Here is a 23,355-nt window from a genome sequence, read left to right as displayed (position 1 = left end):
TTCAACTTGTACATGCTGCTATTAGTTCAGCTAATACGCTGCTTCAATGTCTTCTACCCCAGCTACGCAGATGACAATCAGATCTATGTGTCACTGACGGCAGGCGGACGTTGGCCTGCTGATTCACTTTGTCGTTGCATCGAACATATCAGAGTGTGGATGCAAAACTTTTTTCTTCAGCAATACCCAGACAAAACTGACATTGTTTTTGGCCCACAGAAGCAAAGAGAACATACTGTTAGTCACCTTGAGATCTTCTCCCTGAAACCAAATAATCAGAACTCTGAGGGGTAATAATGGACTCAGATTTGAACTTTATCTGCCACATTAAGTCAATAACATCAGCAGTTTTTTACCACCTGGAAAACATAGCCAAAATCAGAGGAATAATGTTTAAATCAATTTTAGAAAGACTAATCCATGCCTTTGTCTCCAGCAGGTTTGACTACTGTAATGGCCTCCTCACTGGGCTTTCTAAAAAAACTGAGAAAAAAAAAAATTATCCGTAATGCTGCTGCTTGAGTCCCGACTAGAACCAAGAAATACGACCATATTCATCCAGTGCTTAGTTCACTGCACTGACCTCCTGTTGTTTAGAGAATAGACTTTAACACAGTGGTCCCCAACCTTTTTGTGGCTGCGGACCAGTCAACGCTTGATGATTTGTCCCGATTATTTATTTATTTATTTTCTTTGTCATGAAAAAGGGAGGCTTTTGTCATGAAAAAGGGAGGTTTTTTGCATTGGTGCACTAATTGTATGTGTATCTTGTGTTTTTATGTTGATTGAATAAAAAATAAATAAATAAATAAAATTTAATTAAAAAAATAAAATAAAATAAAAATTCTTCTGCGGCCCGGTACCAATCGAGCCCACTATTTGGCCACGGCCCAGTGGTTGGGGACCACTGCTTTAAAACAGCTCTTCCTTTGTACAAGTCTTTTCATGGTCTTGTGCCAAAGTACATCTCTGACATGTTAGAACCATATTAACCATCCCGAGCTCAGGGAGTGGTCTCCTGCTGGTGCCGAGAGTCTGAACAAAACATGGTGAAACTACATCTGAGTTTTATGCTACTAAAATCTGAAATAGTCTTCTTGAAGATGTGAGGCGAGCCTCAACATTTATAAAATCCAGCCTGAAAACACTTTTATTCATCGTGCATATGACAACTGAAAGTATTGAATCTACACTTCTTGATTTTATTTAGATTCATGATTATTTTAACTTTTATTTCTGCCTTCTTGTATTTTTCTGCAAAGCCCCTAGAATAGCCTTGTGTACAAATTGTGCTCTATAAATAAACTGGCCTTGCCTCGTCATGTAGATGTCCCTATCAGCTGTACAGTTGTACTTTACGAAGCAGAAGAGTGGGATTATTTGTGTTTAACCTAAAATACACAATAATTTGCCATCATCAATGTTTTATACTCACAGTGCAATTGTGTTTGACACAGTCATCCCAGAACCTGCTGGCTGAGAACTTACTTCTGATGACGACGGTTGCACCAAACAGCAAACACTGACCTACACCCATGATCGTGCCTGCAAACACACACCTGGACTGTAACAGTTTGCTGTAATAAATTCTGAAAAAATTTTTTTTTTTTTCACACAAGATAAACATTTAATGTAGTTTGGTGGTTTCACTTGAAAATGATTGAAATTCAATTCATAGAAAAATCTTACACAATCATGCAAAATACTGCAAGACATTGACGTACCTGCAGAGTGATATAGAGGAAGGCAGTCATAGATGATGTCATCACCTCGTAGACCAAAAGCATGGTAACCAAAGGCAGCAATACGGAAATAGCTGATGAAACAATTAAACGGCAAAAGTGAGAATTAATTATTATCATTCATAATCCAATTTGTGACTCCAAACTTCAGACTTACATTGGAGTACCAACAAATCCATGTTTATGATTGAGATGTAGATCTACAATGGAATACTTCATTTTACATGTTTGTCTTTTTGCAACTCTAAATTTCCTAATAATTAAACATACTAAACTATGGTGGCAGACAAGGGTCAAAACAAATGCAAACACCACAACGTAACAACTTTCATCCACAGCACGATTGCAAAAGCCCCAACACAGCAAGATAATGACACAACACAGCAACTTTACACCACAACACAACAATCATAAAGGGACAATGCAAGAACATCAAGCCCCAACACATTTTTTTTTCATGTAAAAATCAAAAACTCACCGACTGTGCACCACCACGGCTGCCTTTGGCATTCCTGTCGTACCAGATGTGTAAATGTAGAACAGTCTGTCTGTATGCGGTAAAAGGAAAACATACCAATAAATGTATGAAAACACAACAAATGTGACAACATTTAGCATGCACGAAATAAAAAACAATATGTTCAAAAGGTACATTTTTAAGTCAGCATCATTTTTGTAATTTAGTCCTGATGTCCATTTTTAATAATTGGCTTTCAAGTACTGTAATGTCTATTTTTTTATAATGGATGGATGGAGCTTTATTGTCATTGCCCTTAAAGTGTGGTCAATATTACATTATGCCTTAAAGTTAGCGTTCACCTATTAGATAACAACATCAGTGGCAGTTTTGACCTTGTCTGCTATTTTTCTGTGTTTTGTATCATGGTGCTCCTATTTTGGCTGCGTCCTCACATTCTGCTCTGTTTCCTGCCAGCGCACCTGTTTTCCATGAGTTCATCTAGCCTATTTAGTTCCACCTGTTGCTCCTCGCCGGTGCTGAATCATTGTGCTTTGTGCCTTGACAAGTGTTTGTCTTCTGTGCACTTTCATGCTGCACTAGATTTTTGTTTAGCACTACTTGTGTTTTCCAATTCTACAGACTTCTTGCCTGTGCATTGCCTTCCTTGCTCTGCATCCTGAGGTCCAAACCAACATTGGCAACATAATTACATCAGGCTCAGATTTATTCAAATTGTGTTTACAATATTTTAACCAATCTAGGGTTGGCCAAGAGCCCAATTAGTTACCCCTGAATCCTAATTATATTTACTTACTATACTTAGACCAGGGGTCCCCAAACTACAGCCCACGGGCCAAATAAAGCCCGCCAGCATCCAAAATCTGGCCCGCGGGAAGTAGCAAGTGTTTTTTATTTTATCTGTCCGATCGCTTCTATGTTGCTCAAAAAGGTTCATTATGTCTTCTTATTCATACACGCTTTCAAATGTTCTCGTAATTAGACAATATTTTCGGTATATTTAGATGGAATCTTTACCTGACATGTTTTGACATTCATCTGCAGTCTTCTTGGGCCACACCTATAAGAACAGCTGATAGGCGAGTGTCACAGTGGTCAGGTGACCCTTCTGAAGAAGACTGCAGATGACAGTCGAAACATGTCAGGTAAAGATTCCATCTAAATATACCGAAAATATTGTCTGATTACAAGAACATTTTGAAGAGCACTTCTATATTAGCTACCTCTCTTTGTTTATAATTTCTATTTTCTGCTGGATTTACTCTCTATTTCATGCTGCCCCTTTTTTTTTTGCTGCAGCAGTTACATATACTGTAATAATGTACAATCAGGGGTGTTCAACTCATTTTAGGTCAGGGGCCGTATGGAGGGAAATCTGTGCACACGCGGGCCGGCCTATCAAAATCATGGCATTAAAACTAAAAAATGAAGACAACTTCAGATTGTTTTATTTGTCTTACTTTGGCCAAAAATAAAACAAACACACTCTGAAAATATTACAATAAAAGTATGGAAAAAAATACCCAGTAACGGTAAAGTTTAGATTAGTGGGACCCAAACTACGGCCTGCGGACCAAAAACGGCCCACCAACATCCAAAATCCGCCCGCGGGAAGTCTGAATTTTTTTTTTTTTAAATTTGTCCTTAACCTATTTTGTACCGCTTGTTACACTTGTAGGTCTCCTAGCCACTCAGGCAAATCACATTGTCTAAAAATAACGTGATATCATTGTGCTCGCGGCGCAATGTCGGGCAAGCATGCAGCTAATGCGCACGCTTTTAGGCAATTAGTGAGTGATCAATATATATATATATATATATATATATATATATATATATATATATATATATATATATATATATACATACATATATATATATATATATATATATATATATATATGGGGGGGCAGCGGCGGTGGCGATGGCCAAGAAGAACGCGGAGTTGGAATATAATTACAACACTTTATGTACATATTTATATACATATTTATGTAATATTTACATATTTATATAATATGTAACTACAAGCTCCATTCACAGACAGAGTCCCATTGCTTTTATGAGCGGTCCAGCGAGTCAAAAGCCGAAAAAAAAAATATATATATATATATTTGTGGTGGCCGTAATTCTTTTGTGGCGGGCTGCCACAAATAAATGAATGTGTGGGAAACCCTGATATATATACACACACACACATACATACATACAAAAAAAAAATAAAAAAAATATATATATATATATATATACATACATATATATACACATATATATATTTATATACACACATATGTATATATACACATACATACAAACATACATACATACACACACATATATATATATATGTACACATACATACATACATACATACACACACACACACACACCCTTACACACACAGAGCCCGGCCCCCGGCCAGATTTTTTTAAACCAATGGGTCAAAAAGTTTGAGGACCCCTGACTTAGACATTTCTAAATACTTTGTGGGAACAGTTTGGGGAAGGTCTTTGTCTGTTCCATATGGCTGTCTTTACAGCACAAAGCTTGGTCACCAACAGCAAGTTGAGTTTGGTGAGGAAGAACTTGCTCATCAAACATTTTAGCACAAATTTCAACAGATATGGTGAACCAGCAGGCTCCTTGAATGACCTCCCCAATGGATTTGGGTCATATAAAAAAGGCGCACTACCAACATTTTATCGATAAAGTCCTTCCAGGAGGGTGGAAGCGGTCGGATCCATTGAGCTCTCTAAACTTTTGTCCACATGTGAAGTGCAACCAGAACCTCCCCCATCATTCCTTCACATGTTTGTATCGCCTTCACAACCCAAAACGTTTCTGACTGTGCATGCAAAGACTTGACAAGCACTCTGGAATGTCATGTAGAAATATGTCAAAACAGAACAGACAAGCAAATCAACACAATAAAAACAAATAAAACCCCACCTGGAAGTCCTTTTTTTTTTAATATTTAATGCAAAAAACACTTTTTGTAATGTATTGGGGAAGAGTGTGTGTGTAGGTGCATGCGTGTGTTTGCTCTGGCATGCAAACACGTGCTTTAAAAATGGAGGTGTTGCAATCAGAACGCTGCAATATTTGAGATATGGGATCATACACTCACCATTGAATGTCTTTTTCAGCATGCAACTGGGCGGGCGCCTGGGGGCACATGCCAGCAGTTCATCCAGACTCTCAACTTTGAAATCGGCTGGAGTCTCCTCTTCGGATTGTTCGCCGCTGCAGAACAAAACCATGTTGGAGTGCAATGACCCTCTAATCTCAAACACGGCTGGGACAGGAGCAGACATTATTCAGTTAGTGTCTCGAGCAAAAATAAATGCAACTGTATATATATAAAACAAATCAATAATAACAGCATATTGTTGGGTGAACACATCTATGTCAGGGTTATTGAAGTTATTGCATGTTCTGTAACTGTGGTTCTCAAACTTTTTCACCAAGTACCAACTCAGAAAAAACGTGGCTCTCCAAGTACCACCATAATGACCAAAGATAAAATACAGTAGTGTAGTAGGCCTAGTTATTCACTAAAACAAGGCCAACATTCTGTTGAACAAGTTAATTTAAAATTTTTGGCTTTTGTAACATTACACACAGTTTGAACAGTAACAATGTGTTTGAATATAGGAAAATAAAACCCTGTACTTTAATCAAATGATTCTTTGGTGTACCACGAGATGAAACCTGGGTACCACGAGACCAGTGTTTAACCATTTTGACATCGGGGCCTAACCACAGAGGGACCTGGGACCCACTTAAATATTACCACTGAATGAGTAATCTTGGTAGACAATGATTATATCAAAATTGTAAATTGTAGTGTCCCAGAAGAGTTAGTGCTGCAAGGGGTTTTGGGTATTTGTTCTGTTATGTTTATGTCGTGTTACGGTGCGGATGTTCTCCCGAAATGTGTTTGTCATTCTTGTTTGGTGTGGGTTCACAGTGTAGCGCATAACAACAAAAGTTGTTTGTAAGGCCACATTCAGTGTGACCTGTAGGGCTGTTGACCAAGTATGCTTTCCATTCACTTGTGTGTGTGAAAAGCCGTAGGTATTATGAGACTGGGCCAGCCCGCAAAGGCAGTGCCTTTATGGTAAATTGGCGCTCTGTAATTCTCTCTACGTCCGTGTACACAGCTGTGTTTTAAAAAGTCATGAATTTAACTATTTGAAACGGGTACTGATAATTTTGCGACCAATACCAATAATTTCCGAAATTACAACTTAAAGCCTTTATCGGCCGATAACATCGGCAGCTCGATATTATCGGACATCTTTAATGATTACCAAGGCTTAGGTCAGGCTGATTACAAAAATAAATACTAATCAAATGTACAAAAAAATTAGGGACTGTTGAAAACTGATGATAATAAATTTACGGACAATTACGCAATGCTAAAATATATACATTTTAACTCAGCGGTGTCCAAACACCAACCCACCGGCATCTTCGATTTGGCCCGCGAGACGACAGGTTAAATTTCTTGTCGTCTCGAGTTCAATTTCAACAAGCAACCTTGCCGTGCGGGGTGTTTTCATAATAAATGTAAATACCCAGGGTTGTGACAGGTAGAAAACTGTCACCATTTTGTAGGTAATCTGAACAACTCAGGTCAATGACCATGATGTGTACTTTCTTGACATTGAAAGCACACAATTTACCTATATAACCCAAACCAAATAACGTTCCCTAGTCATTGTGCAGGAAAAAACAATTCAACCACCGCAGATAAGTCAACACACATTGTGGATAATATAAAAACAAACGTCCCATCACCATAAACAATTCAAAACTCATTATTTTTTTATCATGTTTATGAGATGATCTGTGGTCCTTATGTTTTTGTTATGTTCTGTTAGTTTTGGACTCCCTTAGTTCCTGTTTTTGTGCAGCCTTGTTAATTACCATGGTTACTTATTATTTCCACCTGCCTCTGATTAGTGTGCGGCACGTTCACCTGCTGCCGAGCACTAATCAGAGAGCTATTTATTCATGTCGCTCGCCACACTCTGCCTGGCGTCATTGTTCACTTCCTGCCTAGTTTATGCTAAGTGTTAGTTTAGCTCCAAGTGCGATCAGCGCGTTCTGCCTTCGCAAACCACGCCGTGACAGATTTTAGTTTGTATTTCTTGTTTAGCACTTAGGAATACTGCTACTTGCTGGATCTACTTATCATGCAACTTCTAAAACTTGTACATCATCCTCTGTATATTCAGGCTTAAAAATATAAGGTTCTGGATCATGGCATGATGGGAAATATGCAAAAAAACAACCTCTCTCCACACTTATCCATGTTCGACTTTTAGCTGCTTGACGTTTTCTGAGGAATTACAAAGATTTAAAGAGGTCATCACGGAAGTAAATAAGATAGGAGATGAACTTTCACTTACTCTTAAAATTCAAATGTAATAATTATTAATTATATATCCATTATATACTACCGCCTGAATGCAGCTGAGATAGGCTCCAGGGTAGAAAATGGATGGATGGATGGCAATTATTATAATATACACACACACGTGTATATATGTATATATATATATATATGTATATATATATATATATATATATGTATATATATATATATATATATATATACATATGGTGGGCATCACTGTGGAACAGAAGGTCCCAGGTTCAATCCCCGGGCTTGGGGTCTTTCGGTGTGGAGTTTGCATATTCTCCTAGTGATTGCGTGGGTTCCCTCCGGGTACTCCGGCCTCCTCCCACTTCCAAAGACATGCACCTGGGGATAGGTTGATTGGCAACACTAATATTGGTCCTAGTGTGTGAATGTGAGTGTGAATGTTGTCTGTCTATCTGTGTTGGCCCTGCGATGAGGTGGAGACTTGTCTGGGGTGTATCCGACCTTCCGACCAAGTGCAGCTGGGATAGGCTCCCCATCAACTCCGCAACCCCGAAGGGGATGAGCGGTACAAAAAGAGTGGATGGATATATATATATATATATATATATATATATATATATATATATATATATATATATATATATATGTATGTATATATATATATATATATATATATATATATATATATATATATATATATATATATATATATATATATATGGTTACATTGTAAGTCGCCCTTTTTTTAGCCTGATGCAGCCTGCGACACTCCTGTTCAAACTAAATTAATAATAACAAATAATAATATACAGTATGTTTCTTATATAAACTGTCAAAATTAAAGTGCAAATACAGCTTCACCACTTCTGTCATATTTTTTGTGCTTAAAGAAACTTTTCACTTTTCTACGACCTTAGTTAGCTCCAGACTTCTTCTGTTTGATATTGTCATTACTGCCACAAGTGGCGAAAAAGTGCATTACAACCGAGTACCACTGCGGCCAATAGCTGAGAAAGAGATATTTTTTTTGGGCGGCCCTATGGTTAAGAAACACCGCACTAGACCACAGTTTGAGAATCACTGTCCTAAACGTTCCTACCTTGCCGCAGCTCGCTCCCAAACACCAGTGCGCGGGCCCCAGACACTTTAACGCAGTGCTGCAGGGAATTCAGTCGCAGGTTGTAGTTGACGAGCGCGGCCTCCACTCCCACCATTGCCAGACCCAACCACAGGGACACCAAGGAAGGACGGCTTCCCATGTACAAGGCCACCACGTCTCCCTCCGCCCACCCTTGTGCCAGCGCCCAGTGGGCCACTGCATGACACTGCTCCTGCAGCTGCCTGAAAGTCCACACCTGAAAAAGACAATTGCAGGCTAATAATAGGATTTGTTGCCTTTTTTTATTTTATTGTACCAGTGCACAGAGCAAAGTCCATAGAGACATGGATGACAGAGTCTGGTGTGGATGAACTTGACTGGCCTGCACAGAGTCCTGACCTGAATCCGATAGAAAACCTTTGGAATGAATTAGAACGGAGACTGAGAGCCATGCCTTCTCGACCAACATCAGTGTGTGATCTCACCAATGCGCTTTTAGAAGAATGGTGGAAAATTCCTATAAACACACTCCGCAACCTTGTGGACAGCCTTTCCAGAAGAGTTAAAGCTGTAAGAGCTGCAAAAGGTGGACCGACATCATGTTGACCCCTATGGGTTAGGAATGGGATGGCACTTCAAGTTCATATCTGAGTCAAGGCAGGAGGTCAAATACTTTTGGCAATATAGTGTGTGTTTTTGGTTCACAGCCCCTTTAAACATGATGGTTATTTCATCACTATGAATGTAGGTACTCTGCAAGTACAAAAGGTAAGTAGTATTTTATTTTTTTCAAAAATCCTTTAAAAAAATCATTATCACCGAATATATCTGGACCTAAGTATATTCAGCAGATGCAGCAATGTAGACAGCGGCACTGTCAGCTGCGGGCCGCAAGGGCAGTTGTCTCAAGTGACATTCTCTAGGGAACGCCGCAAGGATGAGGGGGAAAAAAACAAGGTCAGGATACAGCATATGTCTCAAATGTGAGTCCTTTACAGGCATCCCCCCTATACTGTCTAGATGAAGTGGGTAAAACTGAATCATGTTGTGGCAACCTTGAGTCCCACAGGAAATAATCCGAAACTAATTTTAATTTACTTTAAAGGGGGACAGCACTTTTTGGGGGGAATTTTGCGCATCATCATCATCTCTTCTGTGCGTTCTAAATAGTAATAGAAGATCCACACGCTATACCAACTTGGTATTCTATGGCTCTCAACCCCTGGATCACAAAACATCTAGAAAACATTTTTTATCAGAGAAGTGAGGATTGTTCTGAATTTAGCACAAGTGCTGAAAGATACAACCATCCTGTCTGTTGGCATTATTTAAAACATTTCGCAACAACGCTACATGATAATGCTCCAAGGCTCTTACAAAGTCTGTTAGTGGTAGCTAACACATGAAGTGCTCTCTATGTTGTTGTTGTTGTTGTTGACATTGAGTTCACAGAACGCATGGCAACCACATAGTTATGCTCCCAAGAAAGAAGTTGACAAAAATACTGTAAATAATAAATATTATTAATGCACCGGTTACTACAATACATATATATTTGCAACATGTATACAAAACTGTGTTGAAGGTTTTTGGATGTTTTTTAGGGGGCTTTATTGGCAGACTGGATCACATCCCCATTACCTGCATCTTACTAGCAGTTGTTCACTATTTACAACACAAATAAAAGAGTAAGACATGCGGGCCCTGGGAATTATTTGCCCCTTGCCCGGATTCGACATTTTATTTCTGAAAATGTTCCCAGTTTTACAAGGTATTTACTTATTTTTAGTAATTGACTTTACATGTCTGCGATGAGGAGGAGACTTGTCCAAGGTTTACTCTGCCTTCCGCCCGATTGTAGCTGAGATAGGCTCCAGCGCCCCCCGTGCCCCCGAAGGGAATAAGAGGTAGAAAATGGATGGATGGACTTTACATGTAAATCTTAATTGTAATCATATTGTGTCTATTCTAGTTGTTTGAAACAATTTAAAGTTAAGAAAAATACAGTAACTATTCAAATGAGATATTTTGGTTTTACCCACAAATAAACTTTTGTTTAAAGGCTCCACAACATTTTGAGGATACCTAAATTAGGAATTGCAAGTTGAATAATGCTTGTTTTCAAAATAAAATACTTATTTATATCTTAAAAGTCCTGCTAATTTCCGGATAAACAAGTCTTAACTTAGGATGTTGGAAAGACAGGGTCGCATTATACTGCGTGGATCATTCTCCCAAGATGCAGACGGAACTCTGGAGGCAAGGTGCAGGTAAGGAATCTATTTATTGTCCATAAACCATGCAGGAAATGCAGATAAACAAAGCAAGCGTGCCGAAAGCACAGAGAGCCAAGCTAAGGAAAAGACTAGCGTAAAAGTTTAGCATACAAACAGGCATAGGAATCAAAAAGTAAACGTCGTAACTGTTGCGTAGTGCAAAGAAGAAAACCAGACAGTGTGTGGTGAAAAACAGGAATAAGTAGGTCTCTGATTAGTGCCCGGGAGCAGATGAGCGTCCCGAACACTAATCAGAGGCAGGTGAAACTAATTTGCACCCATGGCAACTAAAACAAACAGGAACTGAGGGAGTCAAAAAACTAAACAAACGTGATCTGGGCAACGGATCATGATAGATGTCTTATCAAGTAAAATTAACTAGATGCATGTACAGATAATTTCACTACTTTTTAGTATTTTTCCCCCCATAAAATCGACTCTATTTTATATTGTGTCAGCTCTTTTTGCAGTGGGTTCTTGTCTCATAAAGTGTAATGAAAAAGTGCCGTTCCCCTTTAAGGAATTGTTTTTCTATTTTTTAGTATCAGCCTAGCAAACACTCAGCACAAACGAACAGAGGGTCATCAACTCAACCACTATCTCACATCAAATCAATGTTATTTCGCTGTAAAAATGTTAATTAAACAAAAAGAATGAAATTGTGAGCCGATATGAGTTGGCTTAGCCTTGACTAGATGACCGTGTGGGGATGATGTTTTAGTGTCAACAAATGGAACAGAGAACGTAAAAAATACATTGTGCTGAAGATTAGGCAAAGGAGCAATGTCATCACTTTATGTATACCATAAAATGGAATATCCATCCATTTTCAACCGCTTATTCCCTTTTGGGGTCGCGGTGGGCGCTGGCGCCTATCTCAGCTACAATCGGGCGGAAGGCGGAGTACACCCTGGACAAGTCGCCACCTCATCGCAGGGCCAATTACAGATAGACAGACAACATTCACACTCACATTCACACACTAGGGCCAATTTAGTGTTGCCAATCAACCTATCCCCAGGTGCGTGTCTTTGGAAGTGGGAGGAAGCTGGAGTACCCGGAGGGAACCCACGCATTCACGGGGAGAACATGCAAACTCCACACCGGGGGCACTCACACTTTTTCTGCAGGTGAGCTACTTTTCAATTGACCAAGTCGAGGAGATCTACCTCATTCCTATTTATAATTTATATTTATTTATTTATGAAAGAGACATTTTTGTTAACAAGTTAATGGTGTTTAATGATAATACAAGCATGTTTAACACACATAGATTCCTTTCTTTCATGAAGACAAGAATATAAGTTGGTGTATTTGATTCTGATGACTTGCATTGATTGGAATTAGACAGTGGTGCTGATAATGTCCGCATTTTCAAATGGAGGAAAAAAAAAAGTCCTCCTTTCTGTCCAATACCACATGAAAGTGGTTGGATTTGGCATCTCATTTGTCCAACTTGCATACTCGTTTTTAAACACTTTGTTATGAGAGTAGCATATGTGTGTGGCCCTTTAATGTCTGGCAGCAGGTGAGTGACATCAGTGAGTGTGCGGGTGGGCAAGCAAGTGAGAAAGCGGTCGCTGAGGGCGGGGGAGAAATACATTGGCATCAAACTCTGTAGCTTGCTAGCTTGTGCACGCTAGCTTTCTGAGACTCTTATTTTGTTAGCACAGGCAGGATGAAACAGGTCTTTTATGGTGAAGACAGGAACTGTGCAGTCGGTCTTTCGAGTTTTGACAGTAGGTACGGAGTCTCTAGAAATAAAATGTGTTTCTCTGCGTCCGCCCTGTTAATGATTTTTTTCTTAAATATGAGCTCGCAGCAGCCAGCGTCATCTCACAAGATCCTCGGGTGCCGAGAATGTCAAACAACTGACGAAAGTGAAGTCTTGGTATGATTGATGATTGCTCATTTTTATGTCTATTTTTTAATGCCTGGCTTGAGATCGACTGACACACCCTCCGAGATCGACCAGTCGATCGCGATCGACGTAATGCCCACCCCTGCTCCACACAGAAAGATCCCGAGCCTGGATTTGAACCCAGGACTGCAGGAACTTCGTATTGTGAGGCAGACGCACTAACCCCTCTGCCACCGTGAAGCCCAAAATGGAATATATGTAATCAAAGAAATAAAAAGCTATGGTAGCATGTTGTGTGGGGTCTTGATCTGATTGTAAATAACCTTTGCTTATTTTCTTTGTCATATGTTTTTGTTGCTAGGCGATGTTAATTACAAACTAAATGTGGGATATAAATAATAATGGACGTATAATTGTTTGTATATAATGTGTGCAGCATTATATACATTTTATATATATATATTGTTATAATTATTATTTTTGTTATAATTACATATTAATCATTATTATAAATATTTTTGTATTTATATATTTTTCAGTCTTTTATTTTTTTCAAACTTTTTATTAACCACTTTTACCGTATTGCTTTTGCACTCTCTTGTTTAGGTCATTCACTGTTTATGTTCTTTGTTTGTTTGTTTTTTTGTTTTTTTATCTCTATGCTTTTTAACCCGTAAAGCACTTTGGTTCAATTTAATAATTGTTGTAAATGTGCTATATAAATAAAGTTGCCATGCCTTGCCCTGCCCAGCAAGAAGTTGGAGATCTTTTTTCAGTCTGTTGTGGCCAGTGCCCTGTACTTTGCAGGGGTTTGTTGGAGGTGCATCACCAGTAAAAGGGACTTAACCCGGATTAACAAACTGATCTTGAAAGCCGGCCAAACTATTGTCATGTAGTTGGAGGCGTTTGTGTCAATGAGGGACAGGAGAACACTGAACAAACTGCAGGCCATCATGTACAATCCTGCCCACCCACTCCACCAGACAATTGAGGGACAGTGGAGCTCATAATCTAACAGGCTCCCTCAGCTTCGTTCCCGCAGTGTTCGATTCAAGAACTCCTTCATTCCGCACTCCATCCAGCTCTATAATCACTCGCCATACAGCAATAGATGACATCTGTATATTACCTAAGCGCTTCTATGTTTGCTACTTCTCTTTGTTTATAATGTATACTTTCTGCTGGATCTTCTCTCTATTTTATGCTGCAGCTGTTAGATATACTGTAATTTTGTACATGGTGATTGTTATATATTGTATCCATCCATCCATTTTCTACCGCTTGACCTTTTCTGGGTCGCGGGGGGTGCTGGAGCCGATCTCAGCTGCATTCGGGCTGAAGGCAGCGTACACTCTGGACAAGTTGCTACATCATCGCAGGGCCAACACAGATAGAAAGACAACATACACACTCACAGCCACACATATATGATATAAACATAAACGATATGTCAGTATATATCCTGTACTGTATGTATTATGTAAATACTGTATTACGTATATACAAACCCCGTTTCCATATGAGTTGGGAAATTGTGTTAGATGTAAACATAAACGGAATACAATGATTTGCAAATCCCTTTCAACCCGTATTCAATTGAATGCACTACAAAGACAAGATTTTTGATGTTCAAAATCATAAACTTTTTTTTTTTTTTGCAAATAATAATTATTTTAGAATTTTATGGCTGCAACACGTGCCAAAGTAGTTGGGAAAGGGCATATTCAACACTGTGTTACATCACCTTTTCTTTTAACAACACTCAATAAACGTTTGGGAACTGAGGAAACTAATTGTTGAAGCTTTGAAAGTGGAATTCTTTCCCAATCTTGTTATGTAGAGCTTCAGTCGTTCAACAGTCCGGGGTCTCTGTTGTCGTATTTTACGCTTCATAATGCGCCACACATTTTTGATGGGAGACAGGTCTGGACTGCAGGTGGGCCAGGAAAGTACACGCACTCTTTTATTACGAAGCCACGCTGTTGTAACACTTGTCTTGCTGAAATAAGCAGGGGCGTCCATGATAACGTTGCTTGGATGACAACATATGTTGCTCCAAAACCTGTATGGACCATTCAGCATTAATGGTGCCTTCACAGATGTGTAAGTTACCCATGCCTTGGGCACTATTACACCCCCATACCATCACAGATGCTGGCTTTTGAACTTTGCGCCTATAACAATCCGGGGGGTTATTTTCCTCTTTGTTCTGGAGGACACCACGTCCTCTGTTTACAGATATAATTTGAAATGTGTACTCGTCAGACCACGGAACACCTTTCAACTTTGCATCAGTCCATCTTAGATGAGCTCGGACCCAGCCAAGCTGGCGGCGTTTCAGGATATTGTTGATAAATGGGTTTGGCTTTGCATAGTACAGTTTTAACTTGCACTTACAGATGTAGCGACCAACTGTAGTTACTGACAGTGGTTTTATGAAGTGTTCCTGAGCCCATGTGGTGATATCCTTTGCACACTGATGTCGGTGTTTGATGCAGTACCGCCTGAGGGATCAAAAGTCCGTAATATAATCGCTTACGTGCAGTGATTTCTCCAGATTCTCTGAACTTTTTGATGATTTTACGGACCGTAGATGGTAAAATCCCTAAATTCCTTGCAATAGCTCATTGAAAAATGTTGTTCTAAAACTCTCCCGTCCAAAGGCAAAACCCAGTAACTCAATTTTGGTCAAAACTGAGCTGATAATAATTTTGGAGTTCCTAGGTGATATGCTTTACATTAGTGTATGCAATATTGTAATTTGTTCCATAAGTAAGCTGTTACGCGCATGACAGGACCTAGCAACTACCACATAACCGCGTGGATACAACAGAAAAACCTAGTATCTCAAGGGACCAATCGGAGCTTCTTTGTCAGTCGCCTTATTGTCTTTAATGAGACATTTGCACGAATGGGGGCCGACGGTCAACCTGATTATGTGATATTATGGCACGAGGGGATATTTGGAAGATTGGCCCAGGACGTTGCAAGCACCTTCATTAAATGTATTGTTCTTGATTCTTCCCCTTGCATACTCTTTTGGGCAGATAACTGTGGAGGTCAAAATAAAAACTGGACTCTGTACACGGCTCTTGCCCAATGTGCAAACGCAGAATGGGGCCCACCCGAGATTGTGATAAAATATCTGGAGAAAGGGCACACGTTCATGAGAGCAGATTCAATCTATGGCTCAATCGGCAAGAAAATGAAAGCTCAAGAAAACATCTACACGTTTGATGACTTTGTAGATCTTTGTAAGACAGCATCAAGAAAGATTGGTTTTCCTTTGTTTTCTCAAAATCAGCTAGAAGTGAGTTACTAGGTTTCGCCTTTGGACGGGAGAACTGTTCAACAATTTGCTTCCAAATTGGTGACCCTCACCCCATCCTTGTTTGTGAATTACTTAGCATTTCATGGAAGCTGCTTTTATACTCAATCATGGCATCTCCTGTTCCCAATTAGCCTGCAGACCTGTGGGATGTTCCATATAAGTGTTTGATGAACATTCCTCAACTTTATCAGTATTTATTGCCAACTTTCCCAACTTCTTTGTCACATGTTGCTGGCATCAAATTCTAAAGGTAATGATTATTTGAAAACAAAAAAATGTTTATCAGTTTGAACATCAAATATGTTGTCTTTGTAGCATATTCAACTAAATATGGGTTGAAAAGGATTTGCAAATCATTGTATTCCGTTTATATTTACATCTAACACAATTTCCCAGCTCATATGGAAACGGGGTTTGTATGTTATATTTTATATTGCTTTTAGTCAATTGTATACCTGCATTGTCCTTTCCATCTTTTTTCATCATTTGTAACTGAGCTACTGTGGGGAACAATTTCCCTTGTGGATCATTAAAGTTTGTCTGAGTCTAAATTTAAGTCTAGGATATTATATAATTAGTTCAAAGGTTTTACTACCACGCGTACAAGGATATTTCACATGTCTTTACTGTGTATATAATCGATCAGTGTTTATGTTTTGTACAAGATGTGCAAAGGAAATTTCATATTTTTAGGAAGCTCATCTTGTGTTTGACATTGTTTATAGGGTTTTGGCGCAATAAGCCTAAACCCTTTCCGCCAGCAACATTTTTAATTTAGGAATGTACAACTGTTTGTTTATGTAAAACTGTTTATTATTTATTCGGTCAGTGGTCAAGAACATAAACAAACATTTAAAAAAAGAAAGTAGGCAGATATTAACAGCAAATGAACAAATAGATTAATAATGCATTTTCTACCGCTTGTCTTTAATAATTTTGACAAAATAATAGGTAGATAAATGACACAATATGTTACTGCATATGTCAGCAGCTAAATTAGGGACCATTTTTTACTTCCTACTGTCACAACAGGGGCTACGGTGTGGTTTGTTTTCCCGGAATGCAAAGGAAGGTGACGGGACATGGCATGAAGTGAAGTGAAGTGAAGGGGATTATATTTATATAGCGCTTTTTCTCAAGTGACTCAAAGCGCTTTACATAGTGAAACCCATTATCTAAGTTACATTCAAACCAGTGTGGGTGGCACTGGAAGCAGGTGGGTAAAGTGTCTTGCCCAAGGACACAACGGCAGTGACTAGGTTGGCAGAAGCGGGAATCGAACCGGCAACCCTCAAGTTGCTGGCATGGCCACCCTACCAACCAAACTAAACCGCCCCAAGGTTGAAGGTAAAGACATTTTAATTTATCGATAAAAAAAAAAGTGCAAACTAAAGGCGCGCACAAGGCGAAGAACAAACTTGGCTAAAAAAAAAAAAAAACTGGCACAAAGGCAAAACTATGGATATGAAACAAAAGACTCGCTAAATGTGACATGAATAAACAAAAATTACTTGGAAGGAAATTGAGCAAAGCGATACATAACCAGAGTGAACAGAGCACGGAGCAACAACAATGACGCCAGGCCGACTGTCTGGTAACTACAAGCTTAAATTATAGTGACATGATTAACACAGGTGCATGAGTCCAAATGAGTAAAGCTCAACTAATCGGTCATCATGGGGACAAAAATATGGAACGTAAACAGGAACTACAAAGAGTCTTAAACCAACAGAACATAACTAAACAAAACGTGACCACAGAACATGACAACTACTAAAAGACAAGTTGTATGGAACAGTGGTTCTCAAATGGGGGTACGCGTGAGATTTTTTTTAAATATTCTAAAAATAGCAACAATTCAAAAATCCTTTATAAATATATTTATTGAATAATACTTCACCAAAATATGAATGTAAGTTCATAAACTGTGAAAAGAAATGCAACAATGCAATATTCAGTGTTGACAGCTAGATTTTTTGTGGACATGTTCCATAAATATTGATGTTAAAGATTTCTTTTATTGTGAAGAAATGTTTAGAATTAAGTTCATGACTCCAGATGGATCTCTATTACAATCCCCAAAGAGGGCACTTTAAGTTGATGATTACTTCTATGTGTAGAAATCTTTATTTATAATTGAATCACTTGTTTATTTTTCAACAAGTTTTTAGTTGTTTTATATCTTTTTTTCCAAATAGTTCAAGAAAGACCACTACAAATGAGCAATATTCTGCACTGTTATAAAATTTAATGAATCAGAAACTGATGACATAGTGCTGTATTTTACTTCTTTATCTCTTTTTTTTCAACCAAAAATGCTTTGCTCTGATTAAGGGGTAGTTGAATTAAAAAAATGTTCACAGGGGGTACATCACTGAAAAAAGGTTGAGAACCACTGCTGTGGTACAGCACTATGTCATCCGTTTCTGATTTATTAAATTGTATAACAGTGCAAAATATTGCTCATTTGTAGTGGTCTTTCTTGAAATATTTGGAAAAATAGATATAAAAATAACTAAAAACTTGTTGAAAAATAAACAAGTGATTCATTTATAAATAAAGATTTCTACACATGGAAGTAATCATCAACTTAAAGTGCCCTCTTTGGGGATTGTAATAGAGATCCATCTGGATTCATGAACTTAATTCTAAACATTTCTTCACAAAAAAAAAAATATTTAACATCAATATTTATGAAACATGTCCACAAAAAAATCAAGCTGTAAACACTGAATATTGCATTGTTGCATTTCTTTTCACAGTTTATGAACTTACATTCATATTTTGTTCAAGTATTATTCAATAAATATATAAAAATCTCACGTACCCCTTGGCATACCTTCTAATACCCCCATTTGAGAACCACTGGTCCAGAATGTTTACTATTCTTATTTAAGGACAAAGTTGTTCATCGATTGCAATAACAAAACATATGTTTAATGTACCCTAAGATTGTTTTTTACTAAAATAAAGCCAATAATTACATTTTTCGTGGTGCCCTTTATTTTGAAAAGTATGAAAATACATTTTGGTACTGGTACCAGTACCAAAATATTGTGTCCCTGCTTCTGCCAACCTAGTCAGTGCCGTCGTGTCCTTGGGCAAGACACTTTACCCACCTGCTCACAGTCCCACCCAATCTGGTTTAAATGTAACTTAGATATTTGGTTTCACTATTTAAAGCGCTTTGAGTCACTAGAGAAAAGCGCTATATAAATATAATTCACTTCACTTCACTTGAATGTGAGTGTGAATGTTGTCTGTCTAGCTGTGTTGGCCCTGCGATGAGGTGGCGACTTGTCCGGGGTGTACACCGCCTTCTGCCCGATTGTAGCTAAGATAGGCACCAGCGCCCCCCGCTACCCCAAAGGGAGTAAGCGGTAGGAAATGGATGGATGGATGGATGGATGGATGGTATCGGGTCAACTCTATGCAGTAGTATTTTTTTTATTTTTAATCAATTCAAATATTAGACTTTATAAGTCTAGCTCACCTCTCCTGTGGGCTCGTAGATGAGGGCAGGCTTGTCCGGGTGCCGTGCTGCCATCTTGGCAAACAAGTCTGGTATGGTCCTCCTTGCGTTCTGGTATATGGCCAACCTCACTCGCAGTAAAACCAGCAGACATCTGTCAGACAGAAACAATCAGGAATATGAGCAAACTGCTCCAGCAGAGAAAGCGGGAGGAAAAAAGACGCCGTCTTACGAAAAGTCCCGTTTGCAGGTGCACAGAGCCACCAAGATGAACTTCCAGGAGCCTCCACAGAACAGGCAGAGTCCCAGCACCGCCAAGACGGTGCTGATCCAGTCGGAGGGGAGCAGCAGGAGAGCCCCCATCACAGTGAAGCAGCCAATGACAGCGCTCACGGGACACATGTTGACCTGCACGGCCATGTTGGGTGTCACTCACAGCGCAGGCTTGTTATCTGGAGGTGAGAAGATGATCACCTGGGTGAAAGTGACACGCGGTTACTCCGGACAAGTCAAGCTTTGCAGTCTGACGGCGTACTTGTCTGAGCAGAAATGTCAGGGACGAGCAGGTTGGAGCAACAACTCTGACGTCACTGCAGCTCTGCCCTCAGCGCCATTCATTGGCCTCACAGCAACCTTGTCACTCAAGTCTCGGTTATGTCAACAACTCTTACGTTCCCATGTTCTCCTTCAGCCCATTCACTGTACAGAGAATAATACATCTCAGACTACACACTGTTAGCATGCAAAAGTATTTTTGAAAGTAGCCATTGTGGCATGGAACTAAATAGTTTGGCAAATACTGTAATTTACATTATGCAATTCTTGGTTAGATAATAATGAACTTTGCTATGCAAACATTAACAAAACTTGGTACTATTGCCATGTTCTTAATATCTTCTCATTGTATTCTACTGACGATTTTTAAAAAGCAAAAACAAGTATTTTTGTTTACCCTTATAACAGTGGTTCTTAACCTGGGTTCGATCGAACCCTAGGGGTTCGGTGAGTCGGCCTCAGGGGTTCGGCGGAAGTCAAGACACACCCGAGTCATCGCGTAAAGAAAAACTTTATGGGTACCCCTAAACAATGCTCCCTTTAATTTTCCATCTGATTTGCAGGTGTGTAGTTTGTTGTGGTTCATTTTGTGCACCAGTAAAAAAAAACAACACATAACTTTGTCTTAAATTTGAAAAAAAAACCAACATTTTAGTTTTCACTAAAGAAGGGTTCAGTGAATGCGCAATATTCGCTGTATTTTTGGTCATAATACTTTTTGTCATGACTTGGACTTTAGTGTGGTTTGTTTTCCCGTGGTGCAAAGCGACTGGACCGGACACGACGTGAAGGTAATGACATATGTTAGTCTTAACTCAAAAAAAAGGAACAAACGAAAGGCGCTCACAGAGAAGGTACAACAACTTGGCTATGAAAACTAAAACTTGCACTTAGGCCAAACTATGGACAACAAAAACGAAAACACTTACTGTGACTAAGAAAGAGCATGGATCATCGGCATGGATAACATGGGTGTGTAGGAGGTGATTTCACCAGGCCGACTGCCTGGCAACTACAGGCTTAAAAACCTACTGAAACCCACTACTACTGACCATGTAGTCTGATAGTTTATATATCAATGATAAAATATTAACATTGCAACACATGGCAATACAGCCGGTTTAGTTTACTAAATTACAATTTTAAATTTCCCACAGAGTTTCTTGTTGAAAACGTCGCGGAATGATGACGTGTGTTTGTGACGTTATTGGTTGGAAGGGACATACTAGCTCAGCACCACTTACGGCTAAAAGTCGTCTCTTTTCATAGCATAGTTACACAGTAATTTGGACATTTGTGTTGCTGAATCTTTTGCAATTTGTTCAATTAATAATGGAGACGTCAAAGAAGAATGCTGTTGGTAGAAAGCGGTGTATTGCAGCTGTCTTTAGCACCAAGACACAGCCGGTGTTTCTTTGTTTGTTGTGAAGCTTTAACACAGAGCGGTCAAGCGAACATGTTTCTCTACGTCAACTAGCATGTTTTTGGATGGGAAAATTGTGATATATAACTTACCGGAGACATCAGTGGATTATGCGTCCTCCTGCAGTAGCTGTCAAAAAAGGCAGCTGTGAGCTTGGCTCCTCGGCTTCTCTCTGAGACGTGTTAACTGCAGCCATCCGACTTTGAGGTATGTCTTTACAATCTCACTAAAACACTATTAAAACAATAAGCAGATAAGGGATCTTCCAGAATTATCTTAGTAAATGTGTCTGATTACATCTGAAACGCTCACACTGCCGCCACCCGGAGCCGTCGCTTTTTTGTTTTATTTTATTTTGTTATTTTTTTTCTAGTCATTCACTATCGATATCCTCATCCACAAATCTTTCATCCTCGCTCAAATTAATGGGGAAATTGTCCCTTTCTCGGTCCGAATTGCTCTTACTGCTGGTGGCTCCCATTATAAACAATGTGAGGATGTGAGGAGCCCTCACACCGGTGACGTCACGCGGACATCGTCTGCTACTTCCGGTAAAGGAAAGGCTTTTTTATTAGCGACCAAAAGCTGCATACTTTATCGTCTATGTTCTCTACTAAATTCTTTCAGCAAAAATATGACAATTTCGCAAAATGATCAAGTATGACACATAGAATGGACCTGCTATCCCCGTTTAAATAAGAAAATCTAATTTCAGTAGGCCTTTAAATAATGCTGTGGTGATTAACAGGTGCATGAGTCCGAATGAACCAGGTGCGTGACATGACAGGTGAAAACTAATTGGTAGTCATGGTGACAAAAACAAACAAGAGTGCCCAATGAGTCCAAAACCAAACAGAACATGACCACAAAACATGACGTTTTTATCTTGGTTTTTTTATATATTTATTTTTTGTCCTGTCCAGCTTCTCAGGCAAATCATATAGTTGATGTAGATGTCCACATTGGCTGTTCAGATTTACTTGACAAAAGAGAAGTGTAGGATACTTCTCTTGTTGCCTTATTTGAATTAGATTTTATTAAATGGATTTATATTACTATTTAGTGCAGCCGGGTCGGAGCAGGAGGGGATAGAAGGAGAAAAAAAAGGAAGGCAGAGGGGGAAATTATGGGGATAAGTGGGGGATTAGACAGAGAGAGAAAAACAACAACAGCAAACACAACAATAACAACAACAATAGAGCAACATCAGCACATAGGATATGTACAAATGCGATTTGTAAAAGTGATAGCAAAGAAGCAGTTAGCGAAATAAATAATAACAGTCATGTCTTGTGATCATGTTTTATTTAGTTATGTTCTGTTACCTCAAGACTCCATTAGTTCCTGTTTTTTCACCCCCTTGTTTTGTCACCACGGCAACCCATTAGTTTCACCTGTTTCACGTGTCGGACTCACGCACCTGTTTCAAACATGTCATCATTATTTAAGCCTGGTTATTCAGTTGGTCGTTCTGGCGTCATCACCCTGTTTATGACCACTCTGTTTCATGTCATAGTTCATGCTGCCCTGCTTACGTCACGGCAAGTAAGTTTTTGTTTATTTATGCCAAAGTTAGTGTCTTCTGTTTTATGTCCTTAGTTTACGTCAAAGTGCCTTTTGTTTTCTTAGCCAAGTTTTTGTCTCCGCTAGGTGCGCGCCTTTTGTTTTCACTTTTTATAGTATTATTAATTCATGTATTTACCTTCACGCCATGTCCGGTCCA

The 23,355-nt window shown here is 39.1% G+C and overlaps 1 protein-coding gene across 3 annotated transcripts in view; it reads right to left on the bottom strand.

Annotated features, from left to right (window-relative positions):
• Nucleotides 1-20,350, bottom strand: part of LOC133538765 (long-chain fatty acid transport protein 1-like) — a 46,134-nt gene extending 25,784 nt beyond the window's left edge. The window contains exons 1-8 of one of the 3 annotated variants that reach the window (XM_061880531.1): nt 20,129-20,346; nt 19,887-20,062; nt 19,676-19,808; nt 8,715-8,970; nt 5,348-5,515; nt 2,221-2,290; nt 1,725-1,816; nt 1,436-1,545 (exon numbers count right to left, since the gene is read on the bottom strand). In XM_061880531.1, the coding sequence (XP_061736515.1) occupies nt 1,436-1,545; nt 1,725-1,816; nt 2,221-2,290; nt 5,348-5,515; nt 8,715-8,970; nt 19,676-19,808; nt 19,887-20,056 (999 nt within the window). In that variant the 5' untranslated portion in view covers nt 20,057-20,062; nt 20,129-20,346. Of the gene's footprint in view, nt 1-1,435; nt 1,546-1,724; nt 1,817-2,220; nt 2,291-5,347; nt 5,516-8,714; nt 8,971-19,675; nt 19,809-19,886 lie in introns of all 3 variants that reach the window. The other 2 variants (XM_061880530.1, XM_061880529.1) reach the window with 2 other exon arrangements.
• Between the last annotated feature and the right edge of the window lie 3,005 nt (nt 20,351-23,355).

The sequence above is a fragment of the Nerophis ophidion genome, linkage group LG20, assembly GCF_033978795.1.
Source record: "Nerophis ophidion isolate RoL-2023_Sa linkage group LG20, RoL_Noph_v1.0, whole genome shotgun sequence".
NCBI classification, from domain to species: Eukaryota; Metazoa; Chordata; class Actinopteri; order Syngnathiformes; family Syngnathidae; genus Nerophis; species Nerophis ophidion.
This window is presented reverse-complemented; position numbering and strand designations above follow the sequence as displayed.